Genomic DNA, 27,976 nt, shown 5'->3' on the forward strand with positions numbered 1-27,976 from the left:
TTCTTATAAAATTTTATAATGCATAATAAATATAGCATAGTATAGGAATGATTAAAGAAAAGGGAAAGAACACGTCCAATAATGTTAGTCTATGATATCAGAATAATTTGAAGGCACCTAGAATATTGTACTGCGGTAAATATATGTTAGAATTTAAAATATGTAATAAGTTTGTACATAATCAGTTCCAAATTCGTATAAAAAATGTATGTAAAAATTTGCGAAATACTAAAGTATCAAAATGTTATATTAATTACTAGTTCTCAAATAACCTATGATAATGAAGTTTAAGTATTTATGACTAGCATAAGACATGTTAAATTATGTTCCCATATACGGAAGAATTATTAAACATACTACTTGTCTTGTAAATATCATTGAACATACATTGGCAGTTTCAACATCTGATTCAGTCTGAAACAATATTACACCTTATTTCAGCTGTGCTGGTGTGGAAGATCTATCGTAAGACGGTGGTGGAGGTAAAGCTAATGATGGCGGTAAACTGGTAGTACTTGTCAGAGTAGAATCTAATTTCCGAGCTTCATGTTCTAATAACACTGCGTCTAATGATGGATCTTGCGCTACGGTTCTCAAAGAATCGCCTAAGGCCTGCCTTAATTGTTGCATTTCTCGGCCAGCTCTTGAACTTCGTAAGACGTATAATTGTCGACGTTTTATTTCTTGATTAAGTTGTTCCCGCAGTAGTTGTATCTGTTATTTATACATTTATTCATAAATGTAATGTATGTAACTATTCATAAACACTGCAAATATATAAATATAAACAAAAACGGATACCTGATTTTCTAAACGTAAAACTTGTTGACGGTGACTTTGTTCTCTTGCTTCTAATAATTTCTCAGCCTGTAATTGAGCTGCTCGAAGTCTTTCAACTTCTCCGGTCCTATCTCGACTAAAATCAAATATTGAGTGCGTGTGACTGTAACTTGATTTCATTCTTATAAGCTCCGCTTCCTTCTCTGCAAGTTGTGTTTCTAATCTACGGACTTTCAATCTTAATTCTCTGTTTTCTTGCTCGTAATGATCTATATCGAAACTCGTGCCAAGTAATTCCATGTGTGCTTTTTCAGAACGTTCATAGCTTTTGCTACGGCTAGTTGATTTAAATAATGATAATTGCCGCTCCAAATTACGCTTATCAGCTTCCAATAATTTCATCTAAAACATATAAAGTTAATATCTCTTCATTCTAGTTTCTATTACAAATATTTACTTTATCATTAAGAGCTTCCATTTTTCCTCTCATTTCACTTCTCTCTCTTTGCGCTATTTGTAACTGTCGTAGCAATTCTTCGTCTTTGTTTGTACTTTCTTCCTGCGGATAAGCAATTATTCTCAATTGAGATTCTAAGGCACAACGTTGTACTTCATTATTCGCTAATTCATTTTGTAGACAAGTAATTTGATCCGTTAATGTTTGATTTGTATGCTTCAAATCGTTCAAAGATTGTTGCAAAAATTCTATGCGTTCAGATAAAATTCTGCGTTCATTCTCAGTATTTGAAAGTTGTTTTTGTAACTAAAATATAATAAATAATAATATTTATATATAATAATAATTTCTTGTAGATGATTTTATTATACTGATACCTGTTTATTCTTCTCATTAGAAGCCTGTAGGGTAGTTGTTAATTCCATAATATTGTGATGCAATGAATTAATTTCATTCTTTAATTCGCTTTCTGCATTGGATGCTTTTTCTAATGTAAGATTTAATTGTTCTATGGTAGATTTCAATGAAGTACAACGTTCTTCTAAACTCGTTATTGTTCGGTTTTGCGTATCATTTCGTTCTTGTAATTTCTAAAAAATCAATACGGAATAGTATTTCTTGTATCTTAATGTAAGATTAAGAATTGTATAATTAACATACATGAATGTTTGCATCTTTTTCCTGAAACATCATTTGCAATCTTTGAAGATCACCTTCCAATGACATTCTTTGCAATTCTAATTTTGTAGCACGGGACTCGCTTCTGTTAAGTTCCTCTTGTAGATTACGTTTTTCATTTTCTACTTTGCTCAAAGTTTGTTTCAGTTTGTCTACTTTTTCCTGCACATTCATTCATTCATTATACAACATTAAACTAGAAATATTTATTTTATACAAAACAATGTTGAATATTCTTACCTCGGACTGTGTTTTTTCTTCAGAATTATTACTAACCATCATTTCAAGATTGACTATCTTTTCACGCAATTGCTCGCATTCTTCTGTTTTTAGTTGCAAAGCGTTTAACTAAAACATATTTATAAGTAAAAGAACGAAGCTATCAAAATAATATATCTAAAATGTACCTGCATTTCATAGCCACTCTGTTTTTGAGAAAATTTTACTTCTAATGAATTCTTTTCGTCCTGGAGTATTCTTATATTCGTTAATAAAGTGTTTATTTGCATATCTGATCTATTCTGAATCTCTTGAGTTTCTACCAATTGTTTTTTCAAGTTACACAATTCCGTTTTATAATCATCCTAAAATTTAAGTGAACATGTTTTGGAAGTTACAAATTATTCTGATAAACATGTAATCTTTTATTAATTACCCTTTCACGTTCGATTTGAGCTACTTGTTGCATGAGAGATCGTACACCTTTTCTAATAGTTTCAGGATCAACATCAAGTATGACATCTCTAGTAGAATCAATGTGATCTTGAGCTGGATAAGAAAGAAAATACATCAATTGTACTTGACATTATTACTTAATATACTACTAATATATGTATTAATATAAATACATATGTACCTCTTGCTGGGCTCCACCTTCTTGATGGACTCATTAATTTGAAGGGTATGTTAACACTTCCATCCAATTGAATACCTGCAATCCGACGTAATGTCGAAGCCACGCTACTTAATTTTTGTTCAACATCTTTCTTTGCCATTTCCAGTTGTGATAATTGGGTATCTAGTGCTCGAACTCGTCCTTCAGAGCCCCCAAGACGTGCCTAGTTAATGCAACGAATTAAATCTTTTATTTCGCTTTTGCGAACAAACTTTTTATTGCTATTTTACTTTGAGTTCTTGAATCTGTTGGGAAGCATCAGCTAGACAAACTTCCAAGTTATGCTTTTGGTCCTCGAGTTTTCTTTCACGACATCGACTATCCTCGAGACGAACTACTAGTTCTTGTTCTCTAACTCTCCACCGTTCATTTTCTTCATCTGCACGTGAACGCAACCTTCCGAGCTCTTGTCTTGTTACTTTCAAGCTATTATCAACATCCATTAGCTGTCCAAAAAATAATGATAAGAACAAATATTTTCTATTTTAAAGTACTTCATATCTTACCTGTTTCTTGACTTGATGTAATTGCAGCTGCAAACGTTCTCTTTCTTCTGTTTCGTTAGTTAATCGTGCTTGCAATTCTTTTTCATCATTTTGTGCTTGCGTGTTATTCTGATGAGATTTCTGTAACTCATCTTGAGTAAAATGAAGCTGTTTTTGTAATTGTAATATTTCTTTCTCCATATCACGAAGTTGCGCTTGAAGACGAGATTTCTCTGCATCTATATTCAATTTCATATCCTCCAATGCTTTAAAACGCAAATACACAAAATATAAATGAACATGATATAATAAAGAATGATTAGCATTATAATATAAATACCTGAAATTTTTTGGTACGATTCTTCTAACGTTCTACTTTGTTCTCTTTTTTCGCTTTCGATACGTTTCACATGTTCGCGTAATTCTTTATTGCTACTGTTATATTTTTCTTTCTCATACGTACAGTCGGCTAATTGCCTCCTAATATCCACTAACTCTTTACGCAATGTTTCGTTAAGATTTTCGGCTATAAATGTATATTCATTATCATAGGAATATTAAACATATCAATCTTAGAAGAAAATATAAAATCTACCATCTTTGAGCTTTCTAATAGTTTCGTGCAATTGATTTTGCAAACTATCAACTTTATCTTCCGTCATGTGTAATTGAACTTGCAACTCTTCAGATTCTCTTTGCGCTGATTCTCGTTCTTTCCAGAGTTCTTCAATTTTTAATTCAAGTTTTATCTTTTCTTCATCAGCTTTTAGTTTAGTCTCGTCTAATTTTGTTTTAAAACGGCTCAATTCATCGCGCAATTGATTTGTATTATTACGTTCCTGTTCGGCACGCGCTGCTGCTTCCCGTTTCATTCGTTCTACATTGTTCTTCTCTTCCTCCATTTCACGTAGAACAGTCTCCAATTTCTCCATTAATGCTTGCTGATCATGATGAGCTGTAAACGCAAAACATTTTTTAGCCTTTATTTTTTATGCTTTACATACATATTTACTACCTATAAGAAGAGCTTGTTGTTTATCATTTTCTGCTCTCAGAAGAACTTCCTCATGTTGTTGACACAAATTTTCTATGTGCTGTTGCATTTCATCTATCCTTTGCTGCAATTGATTTATCTCATTATCTTTCTCTCCAGTAAGTTGCAACAGGGATTGTTGAAGTCGTTTCTCTAAGTTTATTTTTATTTGTTCCTGGAAATTAATTCAATTAATTTATTTGTATATGAACAGTCGCAATTTAAATGTCAATAAATATTATACTTTTTCTTCATTTAGTTTTTTTATATTATCTTCACTATGTTTTTTCACGTTGGAGATAATTTGTTGAAATTCAGCTTCTTGGTCGCCGCTTTGTTGCGTTAGAGTTTGCTTTATTTCATGTGTTCGTTTCTCACTACTCTCGAGTTCCTTCATTAATCGTTCTACTTGTCCTTTTAAGCTTTCCTGTTTTATTAACAACTCTTTCTGTTCCTTTTCTAATTGTGTCTTCTTTACATGCATATTTTCTAAATTAGTTTGTGTATCAAATAAGACGCCTTCTAACGTTTCCTTTTCACTACGCATTGATGCAAGTTGCTCCTGTAGTCGTTGTACTTCTTTTTCATTGGTTTCTAAGAGTACCTATATAACCAAAAATAATTGTAGTGTAGAGGAGTAAACGAATTTTAAATAATTGTTTATAATATTCACCTGTTTCTCTTCATTGTCTTTTACGAGATCTTCTAAATTTCGATTTATTCTTCCATTCATTTCGTTTGCTTGTTCTAATCTTTGTCTGACTCTCATTAATTCCTCATTTAATGTTTCTTTCTTTCGTGCCAAAACTGACAACTGATTACTTAAATCTCCACGCTCACGGGTAACATGTGCTACTTCTATTTCAATCTTCTCCTTCTCGATCTCCAAAAATTTTACTTTTTCATTCGAAGTTGCTTTCTCTGACTCCAAATCGAGTCTGGTTTGTTCTGCTTGAAGTAATTCTTTTCTTAAGGAACCCAGATCACTTTGCTGATCAGTGCATTGACTTGCTAATTTGTTTTTTTCTTCTGTTATCTAAATTTAATATATAATTCTTAATAATAAACATTGACAATATTTTGTAAAATATTACCTTTTTTAATTCTTCTTGTAATTGTTGTTTCTCTTGTTCATTATTGCTGCAGACTGTTTCTAATTTCATTAAAACTTCTTGTAAGTCTGATTTTTCTAATAGTACACGTTCCAATTCTAGTTCCAAATCACCTAAATGAAAATAGATACAGATAAATCTGTATTAAATAAATATATTATGAAACAAAAGCATTGTTTATAAAACATTACCTTTGCTTTTTTCAATTTGTGAAATTAATCCATCTGTTTCTAATTTTTGTTGTTCTAACATATCTTTTGCCAGATATGCTTTACTCAATTCTTCCCGTAAAGTTAGCAGTTCCTCTCTCATTTTACTGCATCTGTCTTCTTCTGAACGTAGATTTAGTTCTCTAGCAATTTAATTTTTAAATAAATCAGTTGGTAGCAAATAAAGACAAAAGAATGCTTATTTAACATACCTTAATTCTACATCTTTAGATAGTCTACTGAGCTCACTTTGAAGATACAATTTTTCATCTTCCAAGTTATCACAAAGCTTTTGTAATTTGTTATTAGCTTTCTGTAATTTTTCGCAATCGCTATTTAAATTTTCCATCTAAAAATAAATGTTTTGCATTAACGTGAACAATAAAACGTATGTATTTATAGAAAAAAATATACCATACCATGCTGTTAATTTCTACTCTGCTTTTGTCAAGTGCATTTTTTTCTATCCTTACAGTATCAAGCCCTTTTTGTAACATGTCTTTTTCTTGATTAAGTTGTGAGCAGTGTGACCGAATTGTATCCAATTCAATAATTAATTCCTCTGCTCTCTTCTCTAAAGTTTTAACATTCTCTTCTGCGTTTTCGAATTGTTTTCGAGAAGATTGTAACTGTTCTTTATTGGTTTGCAATTTTACCTAATGTAATAGATTATTGAAATATATTGTTATATAAATAAGAGAGTATTTTATAAGCTGTGAATTCTGTATTTTACAATTTACTAAAACATAGAATATAAAATCTTCACACCTGAAGCTCGTGTATAGTCAACTGATATTTATGTAGAGCTGCTTGTACAGCACTGATAGTACTTTCAGCAAAGGCTGGAATGGTGTTGCTTCTTGTACCTCTTTTTGGTGATTTTTGGGGGATTGGTCCAGTAGGTGACAAATGAAGATGAGGAGGTGCCTGGGTAGATTCAATTTCGCGAGTTTCTGCATCTTGGATTACAGCATGTGCTATATCCCTCAATGCAGATTGTAAAATTTCTATATCATCTTGTAAGCGTGAATTACGATGTACTTCTGCTTCGGCCTCCCCACATCTTTCTTCCTAAAAATAAAATATAATTATTATAACTATTTTATGTAACAACTATATTGTTTTAATTTCGATAATTACCAAACTATGAACATCACGAATAAGTTGATTGATCTTTTCCTCTTTTATATGAATTTCATTCTGAGCTACGTCATATTGTTGTTTAAGTGTTGTTAATTCTGTTTTTAAGTCAGTTGTTACCTGTTCCTGTGCTTGTTGAACTTGCTGAGATATCTAAAATATGATGAAATTAAAACACATATTAAAACTTATTCACATATATGTACCATTGGTTGCATAGCTGCTTGCATTCTTATAGCGAATCCTGTATTATTACAAGCCGACGAGACATCGTTAAACGTAGAAATAACGCTATTCTTCATTTTTAATAAATCTCTTTCCGTACTAGACTTTATCTCTGCAAATAATCGTTTTACAGAAACAACATCACGCCAAAGATTTAATAATCTATTATGTTCTGAAGTATAATATTCATTAAAAGCTTGTTCTTCTTCTCTCCATTCCTCTTCCTTGATAGCCAATTCTTCTCTTAAAATATCCCAATCATTACTTAATTTCTGTAAATCATTTGTGAGTGCTTCATTTGTTTGATGAGATTCTTCTAACTGATCTTTCAAAGTTGTATTTAATTGCAACAGTTTTTCACATCTAAGCAAGGGACTAGTATTTTAATATTTACTTTGATAAGTTTATTCTATCTGTAAAAAAAGAGGATGATACCTTTTACGTTCTTCTGCCAGTTTTTTTAAAGCAGTGTCTAAATCATGAACCTGTTCCTCACGTATTTCCCTTAACGTTTGATAAGCTGCATCTAAAACAGAAGTTGTTGGAGATGTAGAACTCGCAGCCTTATTAGAATCATATACAGCAGATTCTGCCATTTGACTTTCCAATTCAGAACATTTTTGTTTGTATTGCAACACCTAAAAATATGAAATATTAATATATGTTGCAAAATTCATTGTAAATTCAAAAAGACCTACTTTGGCTTGTAAGCGGGAAACAAGAGCAGCCTGATGTTGTTGTGCTTGTCTATATGTATCCAGACGTCTTTTGTAATGAGCTGCTTCTTCTTCAAGACGATGTCGTAATTCATAATTCTGTCTAACTAATGCATCTGGTGAAAGATCTTCTTCACTTAAACGATCTCCAGCACCACTTATTGTGCTACCTGCAGAATCCATTTTACCACCTGTGCTTTTTTCTACCTATGAAAATATTGATCCTTTATAAATGGACATAATATCTTATACTTGATAGCTTAGGGAACAAAAATTTAATAAAACTTTTTTTACATCAATACCTTAATAAATTCTTAAAAATTCTCGTGTTATATTATTTGATTTACAAATTATAATTACATCATAAATTTGTTGTCTCATTCTTATATAATTACAGATACTATGTACAATATTTGAGAACTACTTTTTATTTATTAATGTAAATGCTATTTATTTTTACCATACATATTATATATTCAGTTTTGTTTTCCTATTTTTATCATTAAAATGTTGCATGAATTTTTAGTAAACTATAAAATGCATTCATCATCATTTAGTTAGGGTTAGGTTTCTGTTTACTGTTTACTGTTGCTTAGTAAGTGAAGTATATACATACATTTGTAAAAGGACCTAGGTATAGAATTATAGAATACTGGGTGTATGCAATGTTTGTCTCTCCGCTTATTTAAATTGCTTATGCTTATAGCACGATTACCACGTATAATAAAATTAAAAATTGCTGTATAATTAAATTAGATATAAAATAGTTAACAAGAATGAATAAATGTTAAGTAGTCAATAGAAAACTTTTGAAACAAATCTAATGTCCTTTGTATTTAATTATCAACTATAAAATACTTCTTCAATATTCGTTTAAGAAATAAAAGCTACATAAATATGTTTTGTCGTAATATATTTATTTTTAAATCCAGAGATTTCTCCAGTTAACTATGTTTCATTTTCGTTGCGCTAGCGCATATTAAATAATAGCAGAAATAATTTAATAAGATAACCAAACTTATACCTCTTTCGTTTTATTAGGGCCTCTGAGAAACGGTGGTCGCCGCCTCTCCATCTGTCCCCTTGTTGATAATTGTGAAATTCCTTTAGACAATGGCTAGAACAATATTTTTACATTTGCAATAATCTCATCATTAATCCCCTTATTAATTCCTAATTCTACTCCTAGACTTACTCTTAGTTCCTATTCCTAATTTTCCACGATAAATGTTTGCAAAACTTATATATTCATCATACTGCACAACGCATTAGTGCATATTAATAAAGTAAAGCAAAGCAATTTTTATGCATTATCTTCGATATAATATTCTTTCAAAATATTATTGCTTACGTTAATACGATAGGAAGAAAGGAAGGAAAAATAAAAGAATAAACGATAAGAAGATGATCTTTATAATGTCTGATTATATAGTACCTATGTCAATGTAATTACTGTTATACTAGATCAGTTTAATCTTCTTATAGAAGCAATAAACAAGGCTATTTAAAAAATATTGTTATCGAAATGAGGACAAACATATTTACTATGGAATTTTCGTCCTCCTTTTTCATGATTTCATTAAAATTGGTTCAATTTGCACGAAAGACAGGAATTATAATCTGGGAAAGGTTTAAAAATTCCAAAGAATTGCGAGCCTCTTAATTGCTCCAGGAATCGGTAGAGAAATCGCTCATAATCATACTTCTCGATTTTCTTCTTTTGTTAGAGCTTTGTCGTATCCGGTATCTTCGAGAATGGAAGTAGAAGAAGCACGACCCTCTGCCAGGCACCGAATGGCACCAATCAATATGTATATGGCCAAAGTGGCTCCTCGCGAGGATATCACCCTCCGAATACGCTATTCCAACTTTTCTATTCAACGACTTCGTATACACGACTTTCTATCGATGGAGCATTTTGGCCAATCAAGATATAAAATCAGAAATTCGGCGATTGATCGAAATTGATCGAAAGCTAAAACATATCTTCAAGGATAGAAGAATCACTTTGAGTTAAACCAGTATTTTTTATCGTAACTGACAAAATACTTTTGCAACTTAGTGCGTTTTGGTTTGACGCAACATACAATTAAACGAGCTAGTGTTCATTTTCCAAAAATAGCATCTAATAACTAGGCAAAAAACAAGAAACCAGCGGTGATTTGGCATGATCAATTTTGTGCGCAAATCAGCCGAAGTTCAACGTACGAGTTGAATGCAGCATGGGAAGCCATGGTTTGAGCAACCCCTCCTGAGAATCTCGCAGCTGTACTAATAATCACGACAAGATAAACCACGTCGGTACATTCGATGTTCCGCGTCAATAGTAATAACAATTAGCTCGTGTTCGCGCGGTGAACAATGAGCTTAAAAGTTTTTGAAACCCGATAATTTACAACTCTCGTTTGATCACGTGTCCTGACTCGAAGCGGTATCCAGTTTGAAACTCGGGACAATTACTCGTGGTAATTGCACGATATCAGGAAACATAGGGCGACGAGATTTACCGAAGTTTATTTAACCGACTTATATTAAATAAATTCTAGTTTTTCTGTTGGTTCGCCGCGGTACCGAAGTTTTCAGTTATCAAACTTAAATATGTCTACATAGTGGTTTATTTAATTTAGTTTAATTTTATTTATTTATTTAAGATTAACGTGAAGAGTCCACTGATACAGTCGTTATAATGAGATTAATAAAAAGCAGGAGAAATACACGAAAATAACTAATAGCAGAATAAAGTACAAGAACAAAATAGTAATAATAATGATGATCATATAAAAGTAAAAAAAGAATAATGAATTTATAATAATACAAACTAGTCAATAGCAAAGATAACAATTACAGTATACAATTAAAGTATAAATTACAAGAAAGCAGAAAAATACATAAATAGGCTAATGGTAGAACAAAGTACAACAAGCGAAATAACAGTAATAGCGTTTATAAATGATATAATCAAATAATTTGATTCATAGAAAGAGATCGTCCAATTGGATTTAAAAAGTTCTTACGATTTAATTACTTTAATTCTTATTGCGTATCTAGAATCTATTAAAAGTTTTATCGAAGAAGGGCTGCTTAGAAAAATGATAACAATAAATGATAATGAAGAATAGTTTAGCTTCGGTGCTAAGCAGATACGAGTCAGAGGTATAGCCCTTATCACCATTCCACACATTTGTACCTGTATATACAATGAAATTGTATCATTGTTGTTAAGATAATCCTCCAAAGGAATTACGCGGTGGCGCATAAATTCAAGCGATCGCGATAAATTGTCAAATCAGTAATCTGTATGTGATCGTGGAGTTTGAACCGTGTCAAAGAGACGAAGGAAGCGAGTAAACCGGATTAAACTGCACATTTGCATATCTGAACAAGTTTTTACAGACGGCGGTTCCGTGGGTCATCGAGATTTCACCTCTTCCATCGTATTTCTCCTTTTTCTCACATTATCCCGCCGGTGATAACCGCGCTCAGATATTATGTGCATAGCCTTCCGCTGCTCTTCTATGATGGGATAGTTCTACCGCTTTCCTTCTTTGTCTTTCTCTCTTCCCTCTTCATCGACTTTTTCTTTCGATGTTGCATATACTAAACGAAGTCGAGAAGTTTCTACGATTTTGAATTATCTTCGACATTGTTTTCACTCGTACTTGGCATCCATAATGAGATAATGTCGAATGTCAAACAGCGAAAGAAAAAGTGAATTGTCGGAAAGGCATTTCAGTCGGGAAGGTAATTGAAGAGATAGGAAAGCTTTTTTCAACTTTATCGCCTGATTGCTGGTACACGCTTCGAACCATTCGATTCATTCTTTTCCAGAAATTTCTACCCCGTTGTCTTTTCTTCTCTGTCAAACAATGAGTTATTAACTGGTTGTGTGGTTTTCACAAGAAACATTGATCGGCAACTGTATTTTCGTTTATGATGCAACTTCGAAGAAGAAAGAAGGGGAATATGCATCTTGAATTCGTGGCTAATACTATACGTGAGTAATTTTGATACTTGATCATACTTTAAGAAATAAATTTGATCGATTAAAATATGATTAGATATATATTATCAAAAAATCACTAACTACATGTAAAAAATATTACGGAGTATTAGCGCAGCTAAAAATTTCTTCGAATGATATCAAAGCATATCGTTACCGATAAGTGCATCGAATGGGCATAGCGTGAGAGAATCCGGGCTCATTACACGAGAATTCACGGTCACATAGTTTCACAAAGGGACGCCTATGTTCGCCCTTGACCATGCGAAAATTAACTTCGATTACATTCTTTGAATACCAAATCCATTTATAGCTCATTACACCGATGCTGTCGAAACTTCATAGGTAGATGGAGCGCGAAACTTTTTTTAATTGACTTGATTAGCTAGAATCAAAACAGTGAGTTAGTTGATTATAATTTTGGTAATCCAATACCCGGGGTTTAATCTAGACGTCTTGATAGAAATTTGCCAACACATTTTGCTTGATGCAAAGTCTTATTATGGAAACGCTATAAATATGTAAAAATAAATAAATGAACCAATTGATAACTTAATTAAATGATTCCATATAACCGCAATCTAGAACTTGTATGACCTTAATAGTTCTGATTATCCAATTACACTTACGCATCACGTGCGTAGATGATGCCTTGATGATTATCCAAGAGTAATGCAATTATATATTACTTAATCGCTGTATCCATAGAGTGGAATTTAACAAAATCATGTAAAAGCCAACATGGTTACGTTATAAATGCAAACGCTAAGATAAAAAAACGGTGATCTACGGCTACAGCTTAAAAAGAGAAATAAAAATAATATTAAATCTTAGCAACGGCCAATGTACAGCTAGATATTAGATTTCATACGCAAATTCATATTTGGAGTCGGCTATCAAAGGCGCCTGAATATCTCCAATGAAGATTTTATTGTTCGGACGGTTTCATCATTCCAAAGATCGAAGATAGCGCTTTCTTTTATTGGCCTATCACGGCTTCGTTACAGATCATTGAAGAAACAAGCACGTTATATTTATAATACGACGTCGCGTAAAATTAATAACTGCTGTATCGAGAACTCGTTAACTAATAAGGACAGTGAGACGTGACGAAGCGAACGTCTTACGGAGCCCGGGGAAATTACCACGGTCAATGTTCATCGTTCGTCCGGTTCACGTGTTAAGTGATACGATTCACGCAATATGGAGAAGCGATTGCGAGACTTAAACAAAAAATATGACTTCACTATACGTGATTAATAGTGTGCAAATTAATTAGATATCTTCCTTCGACCTTTTTTTCTCCTTTTGCTACTTTTTTTACTTGTCTTATTTCTTGCTTGCATTTGAAATAGAGTAGTAGCGGAGAAACACGAAAACGCATAAAATTGTCGAGTTAAGAATGGCGGTAAGTTATTGATACAAATATCTATACGCGATATGTAACAAGTTTTATTTGATAATTTGCTTTCGCGTTCATTTTAATAATTTTAATTTTAAAAGTAGGAACACTTTATGACAAAGAAAGCGTGTATAATGATTACTTCAAGCAACTTATCGACCAGTTTTAAAGGCGACATACATACATGCAGTTAAATGCGTGGAGAATGTGTACTTTTCGCGTACTATATTTGATTGATGGAAGATAGATTTATAACACGCGATACATTTTATTGTGCATCTATATCATGACCTTATGCAATTTTGTGTGTGTTGTTTTTCTACTTATTTATACTGATATTCACGCAAAATAATTGACGCAAACTAAAAGGCTATCTGTGAATTGCAAATCTATCTGTAAAGGGAGCAGGAGTGCGGCTTTAAGAAACGCGCGACAGATCCCGATAAGCCAGTAAGCACGTGGTAAACCGGCTTGAGTGGGGTTCTATGACACGTGACAGAATCAACCCCAACCATGAAGTTCGGCCAAATTACCTACTACATCTGAACGCGTGTCACCCCATCACCAATGCGTCACACATCTATGAAACTGGCCACTGGTCACCCTATTGCCACCATCATTAATTATTATTTATTTATATCCGTATGCAAACCGGAAATAAGATTTTTAACCGCATCATGCTAAAATCAATAAGACTTAAGAAGCTCAACAAACATGTATAAGTATATTCATGTTTTAATGAAAACCGAAAGCCATTAGACAAAAAACATTCCATTTTTTGCAATGAAACGTACAAATTAAGAAAATTAGAGTATTTGTAAATTTTAGTACATTCGGCGTAGTAATTGCTGCGTACTAACTATATTAGTAATCTTAGGTAGTTAATGATAGACAATTATAGGTCGGAGATCATTATCCGCGAAACGATGGAAACCCAAGAATAGCGGTGTTGAGTTCGTTTACTCGATTCTCCATAGTATTGCCCGGTACACCGGGTTTTAGTTAATGGAAGGAGTCAATCAATCCTAACTATTACGAAACTAGTGAACCAGTAGTGCTAATTATCTCATTTCTCCGTGTCGAGTTTATTGCACCTGGAGATCGCGTACGATCGAAGAATTTGTTGATTAATCGCGTGGCAAACGCCATCAACTCTGCTCTTCAGAATTAATTTCAGTTTGTGCAACGTGACAAGACTTTAATATTATACTAACGAGCCGAAAAGAAGGATTTATCTCTCCGTCCGTGATAATATAAATTACAAACGTTTAGTTTCATTTTTTCAAAGTAATAAATTTGACCGTACATACATTTTATCGACAATTAGAAACTAAATATTGTACATTCCGTAAGGAAATTAGCTAACCAATTACAAAAAACTAAAGACTTCGTAAACAACTATCTCCTTTGATTTTAAATATCAATTATAAGCAAGCGAATCAAATAAATATCGGTACTCGATTAATCACAGTGGAAACTGCAGGTCTATTATCACTCGACAAATAATTGTACTAATCAGATAATTCGCTAATAAATCACCAAACGTCGGCGAACAAAACAACGTATAAAGATCTGCGTGGACAAGTGGCATATACATATAGTGAAATGAAATTACAATCGCGATTATTTTCTTCGCCACAACTCACCCGTGACATCTCGAGCGGTTTGTCGTGGCAAAAAGATGTCTGGTATCAGCGATAACTAGAATGAGAGTGTGAAGGTTGATGTCGGAGGATGGCTGGCGGCGATACAGTTTCTTCAGGGCCTTTTAACGCTCGAGGAAGTACGATTACGCGTTCGACGCGGGCAAACGGCTGGCCATTACTGAAGCGCCCCCGAAGTCGACCTCGACGCCGACCTCGACGCCGACATCGGTAACAGCGCGACGTCGGCGTCGGCGTCGGCGTCGTGATGCTCCACCACCCGATCTCGATCGCGTGTTTAACCGTGCCCACGCGAGCTCTCTGATTCTAGCTCGATCCACCAGAGATCAGGGATAGTTATTCGCATCGAATACCGTTATTTCGCTAGCACCGTAAACCTAGTTTCACCGATTAACCACGCCAGTTAACGGCTCTCGTGATAACATTTGCCATGTACCTATATCACGTAATTTACGAGAGTCGAACTTTCAAGCTATCGGGAAATGTCTCATCGTATCGCGGTTTATCGCGTACATATTTATGGCAATACAAATCTCCTGATCACTTTCTATAGATTTTGTTTATAATTTGTGGATAGCGTGATTAAAATATTTATGAAAATGAAGAAGTCAACAGAAGGAGACTCGTACATGTATATTATTTCCCTTTATATAGGTTTATGTAGGTATATTGTAGTCATCGAAAGTAAAATTGAGTTAGATTCCAAAATCCTCGGCTAATGTCAGATGTCTTGTTTCACCTGTAGAGTATAATGTAATAGAATTCTCAAACAAATATCTTCCTTGCAATTACTCGGTAAAGCAGGGAGTTCCGCATTATTTCGTGCACGCAGGGAAAAAATATTTCTGCCGATTCATTAATCGTTCAACTTGTCGTTGGAGGAAATCTGTGGCTGGTACCCTTAACATAATGGTTTCTCGATCTTCGTATACCTTCGTGGAAAACTTTTATCTGAGCCAATCATTTCAGTCACGACATTTAAGCTTCACGAAACAAACCGCGGCAACTCGGAGATTTACGATCAACCAGTGTCATCGAACCGGAAGCAACTATTCGAGACAGTTATTGTTTTCTCAACACAAATTATTTATAATCTTACGGTAATAATAGTGCGACAGAAAACTTTAAAAAATAATAATAAATTTAACGGGAACAAAATTTTATTAAATTTCTACAGTCACAAATGCCATCAACAATACAATCATAGAAGATTATTGTTAAAAAAATTATAATAAATTAATGTTATTTGTTCAATGTGGTTTTCCATAAACGTAGACTCGGTAATGAAATCCTCGGGAGTGTTTCGACCTGAACTTAATTTTAATGAAATTATATCCTATCCCACCGGATGTCACCCACATAGCTCCGTTGTTCTCGTCAGATAGGGAATCTACTCCTATACATGTGATCGTCACATCGGCTGGTCCATAGTCTGCTTCCACTTCCTGTAGGCGAATAATGCAAATCACTATTAAAAGTCTCCTTTTATATCTTCAAAACTGTTTATATGTTTTTGTTTACATCCATTTTAATTTCTTAAATCTGTTTAAACATGAAACTTATCGGGGAGAAGATAATGATAAAATAATGAAGTAATAAAATAGCGCGAAAGGGCACGCGAAATCTCACTGGTAATAATCACGAAACGTAAATTAAAAATAATATCATTTGATACAATTTCAGTAAAGGATCAGTTTCTCTCAATTTGAACTTTGACAAGCGTCAATGATGCTCGTGTATCATAGATGTCTGGTCATCGACATCACCTTGAATTATATGTAGTACGTACTTGATATGCACCGATTCTGTACGATCTTCTGACGTCGTAGTCCCAGATAAGTTGCTCATCTGTCCCTCGTTGACACTGCTCGTTTCTGTAGGCGACAACGACCATTAGGTTGAACAAGAGAAAAAACACGACAGATCTCATCCTCTTGTTACCAGATTTAGTCAATTACAACTGGATAGATAGTGATCAATGGAAAAAACACCGCTTGACTAATGAAACACGGCAATTGTGTTGTCAATTGTTCGATTTAAACATCAACAACAGATGGAAAATACAATTTATTATCGAACAGACCAATGCTGCGTATAGAACTAACAACCAGACTGTATTAATAGCCGACCATCGATACACCGAAAGTTCCCCCTTCTGGTTACGATATGTATTTACTCTCGTTGCACTCTGCCGGACGCTTCTTCGCAGAGATTAGATTACAACCGTGGTATCTTACATCGTATTCCTCGCTTCTGTTATTTCGACTAACTCCATCGACCGGTTTCTACCACCGTGATTCAATTACGATTCAATGTACCTTCGATGATATCAGTAATTATACCAACTTTTTATTTGCTTTCTCAAAGTAATTTAGTCTTTTTCTAACAGGCGTTGCAAGAAAAAATTGAAAAAAAGACTAAAGTGCATCTGTTGGAAGATATACCCATGTTTACATTAGCATGAAAATCGAACCACCGCGAGTTCGTGCGCTTTAAGTAGTATAATCTTGTAATGGCCAGACGTTACAGTGAGTTTCACGTTGCTTTAAGAATAAAGCGGAAACTTTGGCACTTATTTAAAACATGTTGAATATGTAAACTTCTTTAGATAATTTTTAACCTTCGTTGAGGACCAATACACTTACACTGCTTATTGTTGATTTGGTTGATCGTGTATTGTATTGCCAAAGAAAATTCATAGAAATTGTATGTTATATTATTATTTAAATTCCTTCTGCAAACAATTAAAAAACAGACAATGCAAATTTTAAAAAATGTGTGTATCAAAAGATATCGCTGAAGTAAAGGATTGTTCTCGCATAAGAAGCGTATCGATGCGTTAAACGTTCTTGCCACTACGAAATTAGCGGTAAGGTGTAAGTTGTGGCAGTAAACGGACCATTGGTATGCGAGTCAGGTGAATCTGTTCTCACAGTGCCGTACCTGGAACCATGTGGTACGCATTACCTAAGAAAATGACTTTCCTTATTCCTGGTCAAATCAAGCTAAGAGCTTTCAAGCTTCCTTCTACCATACCTTTCATCTATAACGCGGCCACAAACAAACACTTTAATGGAAAAAACGTGAGAATAGTTGTTGGACTGAACAATTATTAAACGACTCTGAAGTCTTCTTTCGCAGTCCAATACCTTTTATTACTTTCCTACTTTTTCGAAATCGAGAGTCAACGTATGCAATACTAAATAAGTCGTTAATTCTGAGAAATCAAAATCGTATGACGAATTCTTACAAGATATTATACAGGCAATCGTGTACATAATTGATAAATCGGTGATTTTACTGTTGAAACGAAAGAGAGAGAATCGTGATAATCGTAAGCCTGTCCTCGGATAACAGGGGTCGACAGCAAAACAAAAATTGGACAACTTGCTTAAAAAATAAGCCATTACGAATCATCACTTTTTTCTCCATGAAATCAGATTAAATGAGACGCTTCCGAACTCGGCTTGGTTACAGTTCGATCTGTCTATTCCGGATATTTAATATCTGAAAATTATTTTGGGAATGAAAAGTACTCTGTTTCATTTTTCTGGAAAAAATATACGTATTTTATATGGTTTTTTATGTTCTTCGCAAGCTTTCTATTAAATCTTCCCTCTGAATGCCGAACAACTTCGCAGTTTGAGTTCATCGCATGTGTAAGATGCAATTAGAGTCCATATCAATTTTGACAAATGAGCAATTTTCCTTGTATACTGTCTCCAAATGAAATGTAAACAAAAAAATAAGGTGGCCCGCGTATTGATTTATTTCACCGGCCGTCGTCAAGGAACTGCATTTCGATATTATCGCATGATAAGATTGCGTTACACATTTGGTCGTTCCGTTTTCCGATCTTCACCTTTCATCCCGTGTCATCATGAAAACAACTCCTATTTTACCTGTATGATCTATCAATGATATTTACGATCATTATTAATCCCCCGTCACATTCTTGTGTAAGGAAAATGTCATGCGATCACGGAAATCTACTTTGACCTAAACATACAATAGCATGCTCGAGTATAAATCTCTCATGACAGATATCCTTACCTTTATTTTATTGTTTGACAAATATAAAAGTTCGAGTAAAACTGATTCTACTCGATGAATTTCCTAATTCAAACTTTAATTGTAAGCATCTGAAAAAAATGCTAATTAACTTCTTATCGTGTAAGTTTTAGATAAAGAGAAGGAAAAAGGGTCAGAGAGAAAGAGAGAGAGAGAGAGAGAGAAATTAGTGACAAAATTACATGTTCATTCAGACAGTTGACAACAGCTGAAGATAAAAATTTGCTGGGAAGGAAGAAAGAAAAAATGACGAAAGAGAAAAGAAGAAAACCAGATGGGTGATAATACCGACAGCATCTCTCGAACCGGTGACCCTTGCCTTTCAAAGTCCGTTAAGTGCCCTCCGGGTCATTCGTATATATAACGAATTATTTACTGCTTCAGCAATGCAATCGAGCAATCCGATTAATCTTGCTCGTACACTGGTCAAGAACTTGTTTGTTGTTATTGCTGAATCAGATACGTACGTTCATGCATTGATCGATGAGTGTCTATGGACAATGCGTTGATCGATCACTCTAAGGCGATAGTTTCGATATCTACTGAACTTTGATATAAGTTTATATTACGTCAACAATACGTAACCGAGATTGTCTCTTACTTTATAGAATTAGTTTCTTGTTTTCCAAACATGCCAATGACTTAAAAGTTTGAGTATGAAATTAATAAAAGGAAGGTTACGTATTTCGACTATTTTTGATGCAGAGTTTATGTTGTTTAATTGTCGATAAATGAAAAATAATTTTAATGCGTTATATTAAAAAATATTCCGTTCTGAACAACTTTTATTGATACGTTCGTTATTTTCATAATGTGCTCACGAGTATTTACACGAATTTTAGTTAATTCGACTCCTTATAAAATATGAAATACTATAAATATACAGAAATTCTGCAGCATCTCGGTATTCGTCGAGAAATAGAAAAAAGTTTGTAAACCAACCCGCTCTTGAACGAGAATCGTCGCAACATCCTCTTATCCGCTTAGTATGAATAATAGGTCAATTAACATTATTTATAATTTATCGAGTTTGATGTAACAGTGTGTAATGAATGAAATATAAAATATAAAATATATTAATAGTGTTTGTATGTAAGTATGCGCGCATGCTTATTTACTAGATAAAGTTCACCGTTGAATCATCGATGCTGAGAAATAAAAAAAGAAATTCGAATTGAATACGAGAAAAGATATGTGTGTCCACTGTACACGCAATATAATTGTACATTTGCGAAACACGGAATTTTCACTTAATTTTCTCAGCACTATAGCAGTCTATGAAGATAGGAACATACGTTAAATCGCAGCGCGCAAAAGTGGTTTGTCTAACAGCAACGGCACGTGATTCGAACGTGTATATTTTCTTCTGCTTGTTCATTTTTTTCTTTTTTAATTCACATCCACTTTGTTTGTGATTTCAGCAGTATTTATTATCGATAAAGATGAACTTGACCTTTGAAATCTATAGATTTCCCGCACGAATCCCCCCTTCCCTTGTTCGGTTCGATTTTTCTATTTTCAAGCACAGGAATTCGTTCGTTCGATCCGTATCTCCAAATACTGGCTGCCTTCGTGAAATCGCTTGAAATCATGCAGGCTCGTTTCTCAACCATTCCATTCTGTTTTCTTTTACTCTGACTCCGTTTACGCGACTGCTTTAAAAAATGGACTTTATTAGTGTTCATTAAGATAGAGTTCGCTAAATTTCAGCTAAAATTACTGCACTACCGCCAATGGTGGATGTTGTACCGGCTGTGCTCGAATTATGCCTGCAAGGCGTCTGAATGGTAATTGAAGATGATAGTAGGCACAATATGGCAGTGGGTCCCAATAAGCGAAAAGAGCTTCTCGTTTGTCGAGTACGGTGCCCAACAGATGAGGAACGGTCTCTCCCGCTGATCTTTTCAGTGCATAAGATACTCCATTCGGTAGCAAATGCCTGTCCGACGTAGTCAAGACTCCTGAATTTTGTCTGGAGAAGTGTCTACAGGGTTTCCATACCAATCGAGGATGAATTCCCGTGTGACAGATGTAGGGTAAGCTAACGCCTACTCGACAGCCGATTGGCACTAGTTCTCCTTCTTCCGTTACGGCTAATCTGAAGCTCAAGTGCCCGTTGATCCTGGTGCTAAACAACCGAACGAAAAATCTGTCGAGCCACTCCATTATTTCCGGATGTTCTTCAGGTATCAAGCCTCGCTCTTCGTCCACCAAGCAAGTCACGTTGGCCACGATCTTCGACTCCTTCACCGTAGTGCAAGTAATATAGTGTCTGTCGCCAGGGTCACGTATTACTATACAAGGTTTACTTTCGCTAATCTCGTACTGCTGGTTTCTGAATTCCCTTATAGTCGGAGGCAGTATCATCTTGCTTCGATCTCTCATTCCGACTGGTCCTGCAGCTAGCATCAAGTATCTTCCAGTGGAAAACGCATTCTGTTCGTACATTCTCGAAACATCTTGTATAGAGCGTAAAACGACATGACAGGGGGTCGGTAGACCTAATGTTTGACATCTTTGCAGAAGTTCCAAGGGATCGTCCAGAGTTGTCACTTCACTGGCACCAGGCACAAAACACTCACAACCCATTATTTCCAGGTAAGGTTTTGCCAAGGCATCATAGTAGGCCGTGTTACTAGCACTCACCGGAATATAATAAACAGCCTTCTCTCTTTGGACAATGTCTTTTAACGCTTTGATGTACTCGATCGCGTTTCCAGGTCCTGGTTTCGGAATTGTGTAGAATTTGGAGCACGCAGTTGAGAACTTGGCCAAGCTGAATAAACCCTCCAACTCGCAGATCACTACTCTAGCGCCGGCTTTGTAGAAGTTTCGTGCTAGGTGAACTGTTTGCACCGTGCTTCCACCGCTAATAAGAACGCAACGTTTAGTACGAGTCCTCTCCGAAACCGGGATATAGAGCACGGTCAGGAACCATTTGAAAGTGGTCAAGGGAAATTGGAAAATTAGCCATAGCATGTAAACCCAAATGGATGCTCCGAGTGCTGGCGCCCAGATCGCATAAGTTATTACGCAGATGATACCTTGAAGTACTACGTATAACATGTCTACGTACACGGACAAAATTTTTAGTAGCAACGAGTCATTTCGATTATGATCCTGTCCTTGTGTTGGCTGAGCTTGATAGTTTAACTGTAACCTCTGTTGGTGTTGTTGATGTTGCTGCTGTCGTTTCGGTGAAAATATCACAGTAGGTGTGCCCGAATTGTTCGATGACTGGGAGATGTTCGATGCATTGGAATGATTAGAAACATTCGATACGGATCGTTTCAAAGTAGATATCGGTGATATCAAAGGCGGCGACGTAGACAATGGTGAACTAGGTATTGGAGGAGATACGCTATTGCTCCTGGAAATCGGTGGACTCGAGGACCAAAACCTCGAAACGTTCTCACTGGTACAGGCTGGCATTGTTAATTTTTTTCTCTTACTTCCTTGTGATTATAATCGAGTATAAAGGAATCAGAGTCAGTCCCACTCCACCTCGAATATAAATTTTCTTTTAAAAAACGAATTCATAGTTCGATCTTGAGAAGAACGATTTAAACTTTATTCTCTAAGTAAAGAAACATCAGTAAAAGATTAATTGTTTTCGATGTATGACTTGAGAGACGAGTAAGTGTGATTATTGGCAAAGAGTCCAGTCGAAAGAGAACTTATACGAGGCACGTGTATGTTACTCGCGAAGCGAACACTGATCCTTTAGCTCAAAGTTTTCGTGTAATTTGTCAACGAATTTGCCGGTATGCACACACAGCTTTAACTGAGGCCGGTCCTCTGGTCTCTTGGTCTCTTATGCGCTCTGCATCTCGGACGCACTATGAACCGAGGTCTTATCTAATCGTGCAGCCTCAGACATCGCGACTAAAAGAAGGAATCGAGTCCTCACTCTGATCAGCGTCTCGTCATATATTTCCATTTTTTTCTTTTTTCTTCTTTTTTTTTTTTGTTATTGTTACTACAAAATTACATTAAGAACAGTTGAGTAAATAATAATTGTGGGGAAATATAGCGATTAAACAACTAGAAAAAAATTTATAAACATATTAGAAAAAGAAGAACGATGGTTATCAGGTATTTATAAAATATTAACACGTGTATTTTATATTCCTTTTTCTATTACATATCCTTTAACAATAACTTACCTATTATTTTATGTTTAAAATTTTATTCCGGCGTAGGATGATGTGTAAGCTACACACGAGAATTAAAATTATTGTAACCTTTTCAATGTGTTAATTATATAAAATTATTTATACAATTGATTATATTATAAATAAGATGATGTAATATATAAAAATAATGATGGATCACGATATTAGTATGACAAGCTGAAAATTTCTTTTTTAATAAATTTGAAATTTTATCAGGTATTTATAAAAAATTTGTATTTTCTCTTTTCAATACACTGTTTATTTTTATTATCTCAATTACATTCACAACTTGTAACACAGTCGTTATTATTGTTTGCGTTCCATATACTATATATATAAGTACAAATAAATAAGTACAAAGCCGGTTTTAGTGCCAAGTTGGGTTTCAAAAGATATTGTATGACACTGATACATCTTTTTACTGAAATTTTAATTAATAATATATATAATATGTATATTACACTATGTATTATTCGAATAAAATTTTGTAAGACTAGGTATCTAAGATAGATAAGGTTAAATAAGGAATTAAAATATAATAAATCATTGTTTGTTCAAGAAAAATGAAACGATGAAAAGCAATCACTAAAGGCAAAACAGTACTTTCACCACTCCTCTACGTCTATGGTCAAAAGAATTTAAATGCGAGTAAACTGTCAACCGTCAACACGAACGTCAGGTTAGATTGAATACACGACTATGTTTGAATATTAACTCTCTTCATCAAATAATTTTAGCCGTGTTTAATATTTCCACTTCATAAAATGTCACAAACACCAAAAGCCAAAAAGTAAGGAATTTCTTTATTTTAATTTCTCTTAGTTAAATATTTGAAATATAAATTTGATACGAATTTGACATTCATACGTTTAAAATGTTTGCTATTTTGATTTAAATTGAAGTACTTAGGTATGATTCTGATATAAAAAATATAATAATTTCTTTAGTAGTATTTGTTTATTGTATTGGATTTTCATCTGCTACAATCTTAAAATTAGATAACAATTTAGTAATAATTATCATACTTATTTCTGTTATTGACATATTTTCTTATAGTTTATTTCTTCTATTTATGCATAAAGAATAAGTTTAAAACACTATAGAATGTTTAAGCCTCTTTAAGGTTTTCATTTATCTTTTTTTTTGTTTCTTATAAATTTCTTATTTGAGTGAGAAAATTTTGTTTCTTTTTCAGAGAAACGAAAAGTGCTGGGACTCAAACCAGTAAAACTAATACTGTGTTAGAAATAGCAAATTTGCAAGAACAAGTAAAGCTTCTTACAATTGAAGTTCAGCATTTAAGGAAATATATTTTTGAAACTCCTGAAACAGTTAAAAAATCTAGAACCCCAAGTCCAGTAAATATTAATAATGTAGATGAATTTAATCAAACAGTACAAAATCAAAGTGCATGGAAAAAGAATACAAAGATAATACAGCATGGTTGTAGTTGTAAAACAAAATGTTCTTCTAAAATTTGTGGTTGTGTAAAAAAAAATATTCAATGTACAGAATGGTGTAAATGTAATAATAACGTTTGTGTTAATCAGGTAAATAATTATTTCTTTTCATTCTTCTTTCTTGATTAATGTATAGAACTTTTGTTATTATATATTCTATATATTATGTATTAAATTAAATATATGATTTTCTAGAAACATGAAAACATAGATCAAAACAAAGAAAATTTAGAATATAATGAATTAACACAAAAAAACATAGAAAAACCACAAAAAGAAAATAAACATATATTAAATGTTAATGTACATAAAAGTCTGTTTAGTCCAGATGTAACAATGCAGGAGACAGAACCTAATGTGGAGCAATTTAGATCTACATCTCTATACTTTGGCAATCCAAAAAGATTAACATTTCAGGTGTCAGATGATGAACAGCAACCGAAAGACAAAGATAGAAAATCAAAAAATAAAACTACTCAAAAAAAGAAAAATAGTATCAGGAAAAACAATCTTGAAGTAAATAACTCTGAGACTAATCAAAGGCATAGATCTACTTCTAATGAAGACATACGAAGATCAGATAATATAAAAATAGAGAAGTATGCATTAAGAAAATGTATCTCTAGCAATATTCAGACAAACGAGGAATTTAAACAAATAAGCAAATGTAAAATTAATTATGTTCAAAACATAAAACATGGTATGGTATCTCTGAGGCGTCCTCAGCAAAGATCTAAAAAAGTTGAAGAAATAGCAACCAGCGGTACTATTGATTCAAAAGGTAAGAAATTCATTCAAAACATGAAATTATAATTCTGCATAATTATTCAATTAAAAATTATGTTTACAGAGGAAACAGATTCTCCATCAATAGAAAATAATACAGAAGAAATGATAAAAAATAAATCACTTGACATAGACCAGGTATTGCACTTAATTAATATATATAATTAATTCAATAGATATACTATTAAACATGGTTTTTTTATTTCTTTAGGACACTAATGATGATTTTGATCCTATGAAACCTAAACGTGAACTAGCTAGAACTCCAGTTCGTGATAATAGCATAGAAACAGTACTTTGTAATACTATTGATAAGTCATTGGCCACGTCCATTATTTCCACAGAAGAAGAACCTGTCATTCCTGCAGGTAAGTAATCTTGTCACCTAGTCTATAAAATATTGACAGTTCCATTCACTTCTATCAATATTAGATATAACAATATATATATATGGAATTAAATACTTTACTTCTGTTGTTTTAGAATTCAACTATGCCCAAGTGGATTGGGAAAAATATCAAGCTCAGCTTATTGCATGTAATAAATGCCATAGAAAGTTCCATCCATTCAGAATTAAGAAACATGAATCCTGCTGTAAAAAAATGTGATCTGTAATTTTGACATATGGATATGTTTTCAATTTTTATATTAACATTTGCAGTATAAGTAAACAACATATAATTTTTTATATTTACAAATATTAGACAGGTTTGATAATAAAATAAATTTCTTACAACTTTGGCCCATTTAATATAATTCTACTATCAGAATCTACTATACAATGTCTTTCAAATATCAACTAACAGTACAATAAAACTACCTACATACAATATTATATATATATATATATATATATATATATATAATATTTATATAATATATTTATATAATATTATATATGTAATATATATATATATATATATATATATATATGAAAATGATTGTATGTATACATGTATGTAATTCCTATGTGCGGGTGGGAAACGTATACACGCATATACACAGAATAACACGCATATGCACGCCTTCAAAGTCATACATACCAGTATTCAACACTGGTTATTAGAATTTTGCACATATTTTCTAAGTTTTATCTATCGTACATTTCTATGTAATTAATATTTTTTTCATGTTTTTTTATACATCTCTATGTATGTACAATTTGGGGTCAAATTATATAATGCACATATGCTTCATTGATATAGTGGATTTGCGAAAAGACTAATTTAAAACATTAATTTATGTGACATTGTAAAATTAGCAATGGTTTGCTTTTTTCTAATGCTTGAGAAGATATAATTTGGTACATTATAACAAAATGGTATTTTTTTACAGTCTCTTGAGAAGTTACATGATCATTATGTGTATATTAAATAATGTTTCTTTTATTAAATTAGCATAAAAATGAAATTATAAGAGCAAATTGTATTGTATAATTGTATTGTAAGATAAAATCATTGTACATACATAAGAAAAAAGCAATATTGCCGAAAGTTATGAAATTAATTTTATTTTCGTATTACATAGCGATAATCAAATTTAACCGATAATATGTTTCGATACTCTAATATGTGATTACATATAAGTATAATGCTTAACTTCTCTTTTTTAGATATGATGTAGAGTATAAACAGCATAAATTCGAGTACATTTCGAAATAGAACGTAGTTCTGATATCTTGTAATAAAATACACAAACACCAACAAATATGATTAAATATAATACTGCTCCAAATATAAAATAAAATTTCGTATAACCGAAGCAAACTTAAGAGGCACCCAATATATGTGTGACTAGAAATTATACTTATTTTTCTACATGATGAAGTAATCACTTATTTCAATTGTACATAATTATATAGATTGTAATCCTCTTGATAAAATAATACATTTTTCAATAATAAGATTCATCCTGCTCTTAATTTTAGTTCACTGGATATCACTTGTAGTTATTTTAAAGATAAATAACAGTAAAAAATTTCAAAATTAATATCTACAACTGTTAATTAGAATTAATTGTAAGCATTCCAATTCCATTGTAAAACTAAGTATAAGTTTTGTTTTTTGTATATATAAGTAGGAGTACAAAAGTAAAGATAGTTGGCAATGTTTTATTAGAACTGGCATGTAATAATGACACACAGATATTATTTCTGTAAGATACGTAATAACTCTTTTTATGCGGCGCATAGTTAAGAGATTCAAATATTGGAATTCATTCACACCATTCCCAGCATTATCTACTTTTAACCTTTATATCAAAAGCATTCTTTTTGAAAGAATACTCATTAACATTGTGCTCACATTGCATTTGACTAGTAACAATAGTACTTTACTAGTACCACCTTGAAACAATATTTCGCGATATTTAAGCTGCGTTTATCTCATTCTCAGTTTTTAATTGCCACACTATTTCTTATTCTTGTTCTTTATAAAATTTGTGCCTTTAGAAAAATGGAAGTGTATCGATAGAATACAAATGGTAGAATTCGTTATCCATATAGGGAGACAATTTCTTTTCCTAATACCGCGATCATTGTATTTATACAAATCTTTATATGTTTCGTCGGTATTCATTGATTCTTCTTAACTGTTAGACAAACTTAATTTTCCCAAGAATATGTTGCATTTGCAATACTTCATCATTTTTAAAACTCTACAAAACACTTACCCAAGAACATGTTTTTAA

General features: G+C 33.1%; 4 protein-coding genes and 1 long non-coding RNA gene across 9 annotated transcripts; 2 read left to right on the plus strand and 3 right to left on the minus strand.

The window, feature by feature from the left end:
- Positions 1 to 365: 365 nt before the first annotated feature.
- Positions 366 to 14,967, minus strand: LOC117238551 (rootletin). Of its 3 annotated transcripts, none has more exons than XM_033503555.1 (27): positions 14,779 to 14,967; positions 8,755 to 8,847; positions 7,713 to 7,937; positions 7,450 to 7,652; positions 6,996 to 7,377; positions 6,790 to 6,942; positions 6,418 to 6,720; positions 6,069 to 6,305; positions 5,862 to 5,998; positions 5,632 to 5,792; positions 5,423 to 5,553; positions 5,002 to 5,364; positions 4,573 to 4,932; positions 4,311 to 4,503; positions 3,891 to 4,250; positions 3,636 to 3,821; positions 3,317 to 3,534; positions 3,041 to 3,256; positions 2,772 to 2,973; positions 2,571 to 2,683; positions 2,323 to 2,499; positions 2,156 to 2,263; positions 1,898 to 2,077; positions 1,615 to 1,827; positions 1,238 to 1,543; positions 802 to 1,182; positions 366 to 714 (listed from the first exon to the last, which is right to left on the minus strand). In XM_033503555.1, exons 1-27 carry the CDS (start codon positions 14,785 to 14,787, stop codon positions 433 to 435), a joined length of 5,892 nt encoding a protein of 1,963 aa, XP_033359446.1. In that variant the 5' UTR covers positions 14,788 to 14,967; the 3' UTR covers positions 366 to 432. The 3 variants fall into 3 exon arrangements, with proteins under 3 accessions (XP_033359446.1, XP_033359444.1, XP_033359447.1); XM_033503553.1 differs by having other exon boundaries at positions 433 to 714; positions 3,317 to 3,561; positions 14,779 to 14,787; XM_033503556.1 differs by lacking the exons at positions 8,755 to 8,847; positions 14,779 to 14,967 and adding an exon at positions 8,033 to 8,340 and having other exon boundaries at positions 433 to 714; positions 3,317 to 3,561.
- LOC117238553 lies at positions 11,290 to 11,724 on the plus strand. The gene is made up of 2 exons (XR_004494225.1): positions 11,290 to 11,471; positions 11,559 to 11,724. It is a non-coding gene; the product is annotated as an uncharacterized LOC117238553 (long non-coding RNA).
- Positions 14,968 to 15,938: 971 nt separating the features above from the next.
- Positions 15,939 to 17,151, minus strand: LOC117238592. Its single transcript, XM_033503618.1, has 2 exons — positions 16,586 to 17,151; positions 15,939 to 16,241 (listed from the first exon to the last, which is right to left on the minus strand). The coding sequence occupies exons 1-2, from the start codon at positions 16,724 to 16,726 to the stop codon at positions 16,047 to 16,049; spliced, it is 336 nt and encodes a 111-aa protein (XP_033359509.1). The 5' UTR covers positions 16,727 to 17,151; the 3' UTR covers positions 15,939 to 16,046.
- A 2,483-nt stretch (positions 17,152 to 19,634) lies between these two features.
- Positions 19,635 to 22,658, minus strand: LOC117238590. The gene is given in 3 exon segments (XM_033503614.1): positions 19,635 to 20,363; positions 20,365 to 20,522; positions 20,617 to 22,658. Coding segments are annotated over 3 exon segments (1,875 nt in total). The 5' UTR covers positions 22,300 to 22,658; the 3' UTR covers positions 19,635 to 20,329.
- Positions 22,659 to 22,771: 113 nt separating this feature from the next.
- LOC117238591 lies at positions 22,772 to 26,164 on the plus strand. 3 transcript variants are annotated; one of them, XM_033503616.1, is made up of 7 exons: positions 22,772 to 22,962; positions 23,602 to 23,832; positions 24,238 to 24,592; positions 24,698 to 25,283; positions 25,353 to 25,426; positions 25,500 to 25,656; positions 25,772 to 26,164. In XM_033503616.1, the coding sequence occupies exons 2-7, from the start codon at positions 23,807 to 23,809 to the stop codon at positions 25,894 to 25,896; spliced, it is 1,323 nt and encodes a 440-aa protein (XP_033359507.1). In that variant the 5' UTR covers positions 22,772 to 22,962; positions 23,602 to 23,806; the 3' UTR covers positions 25,897 to 26,164. The 3 variants fall into 3 exon arrangements, with proteins under 3 accessions (XP_033359507.1, XP_033359508.1, XP_033359506.1); XM_033503617.1 differs by lacking the exon at positions 22,772 to 22,962 and adding an exon at positions 23,334 to 23,529; XM_033503615.1 differs by lacking the exon at positions 22,772 to 22,962 and having other exon boundaries at positions 23,334 to 23,832.
- The last annotated feature ends 1,812 nt before the right edge of the window (positions 26,165 to 27,976 follow it).

Source organism: Bombus vosnesenskii, unplaced genomic scaffold, assembly GCF_011952255.1.
Source record: "Bombus vosnesenskii isolate JDL3184/JDL3185 unplaced genomic scaffold, Bvos_JDL3184-5_v1.1 scf7180000013542, whole genome shotgun sequence".
NCBI classification, from domain to species: domain Eukaryota; kingdom Metazoa; phylum Arthropoda; class Insecta; order Hymenoptera; family Apidae; genus Bombus; species Bombus vosnesenskii.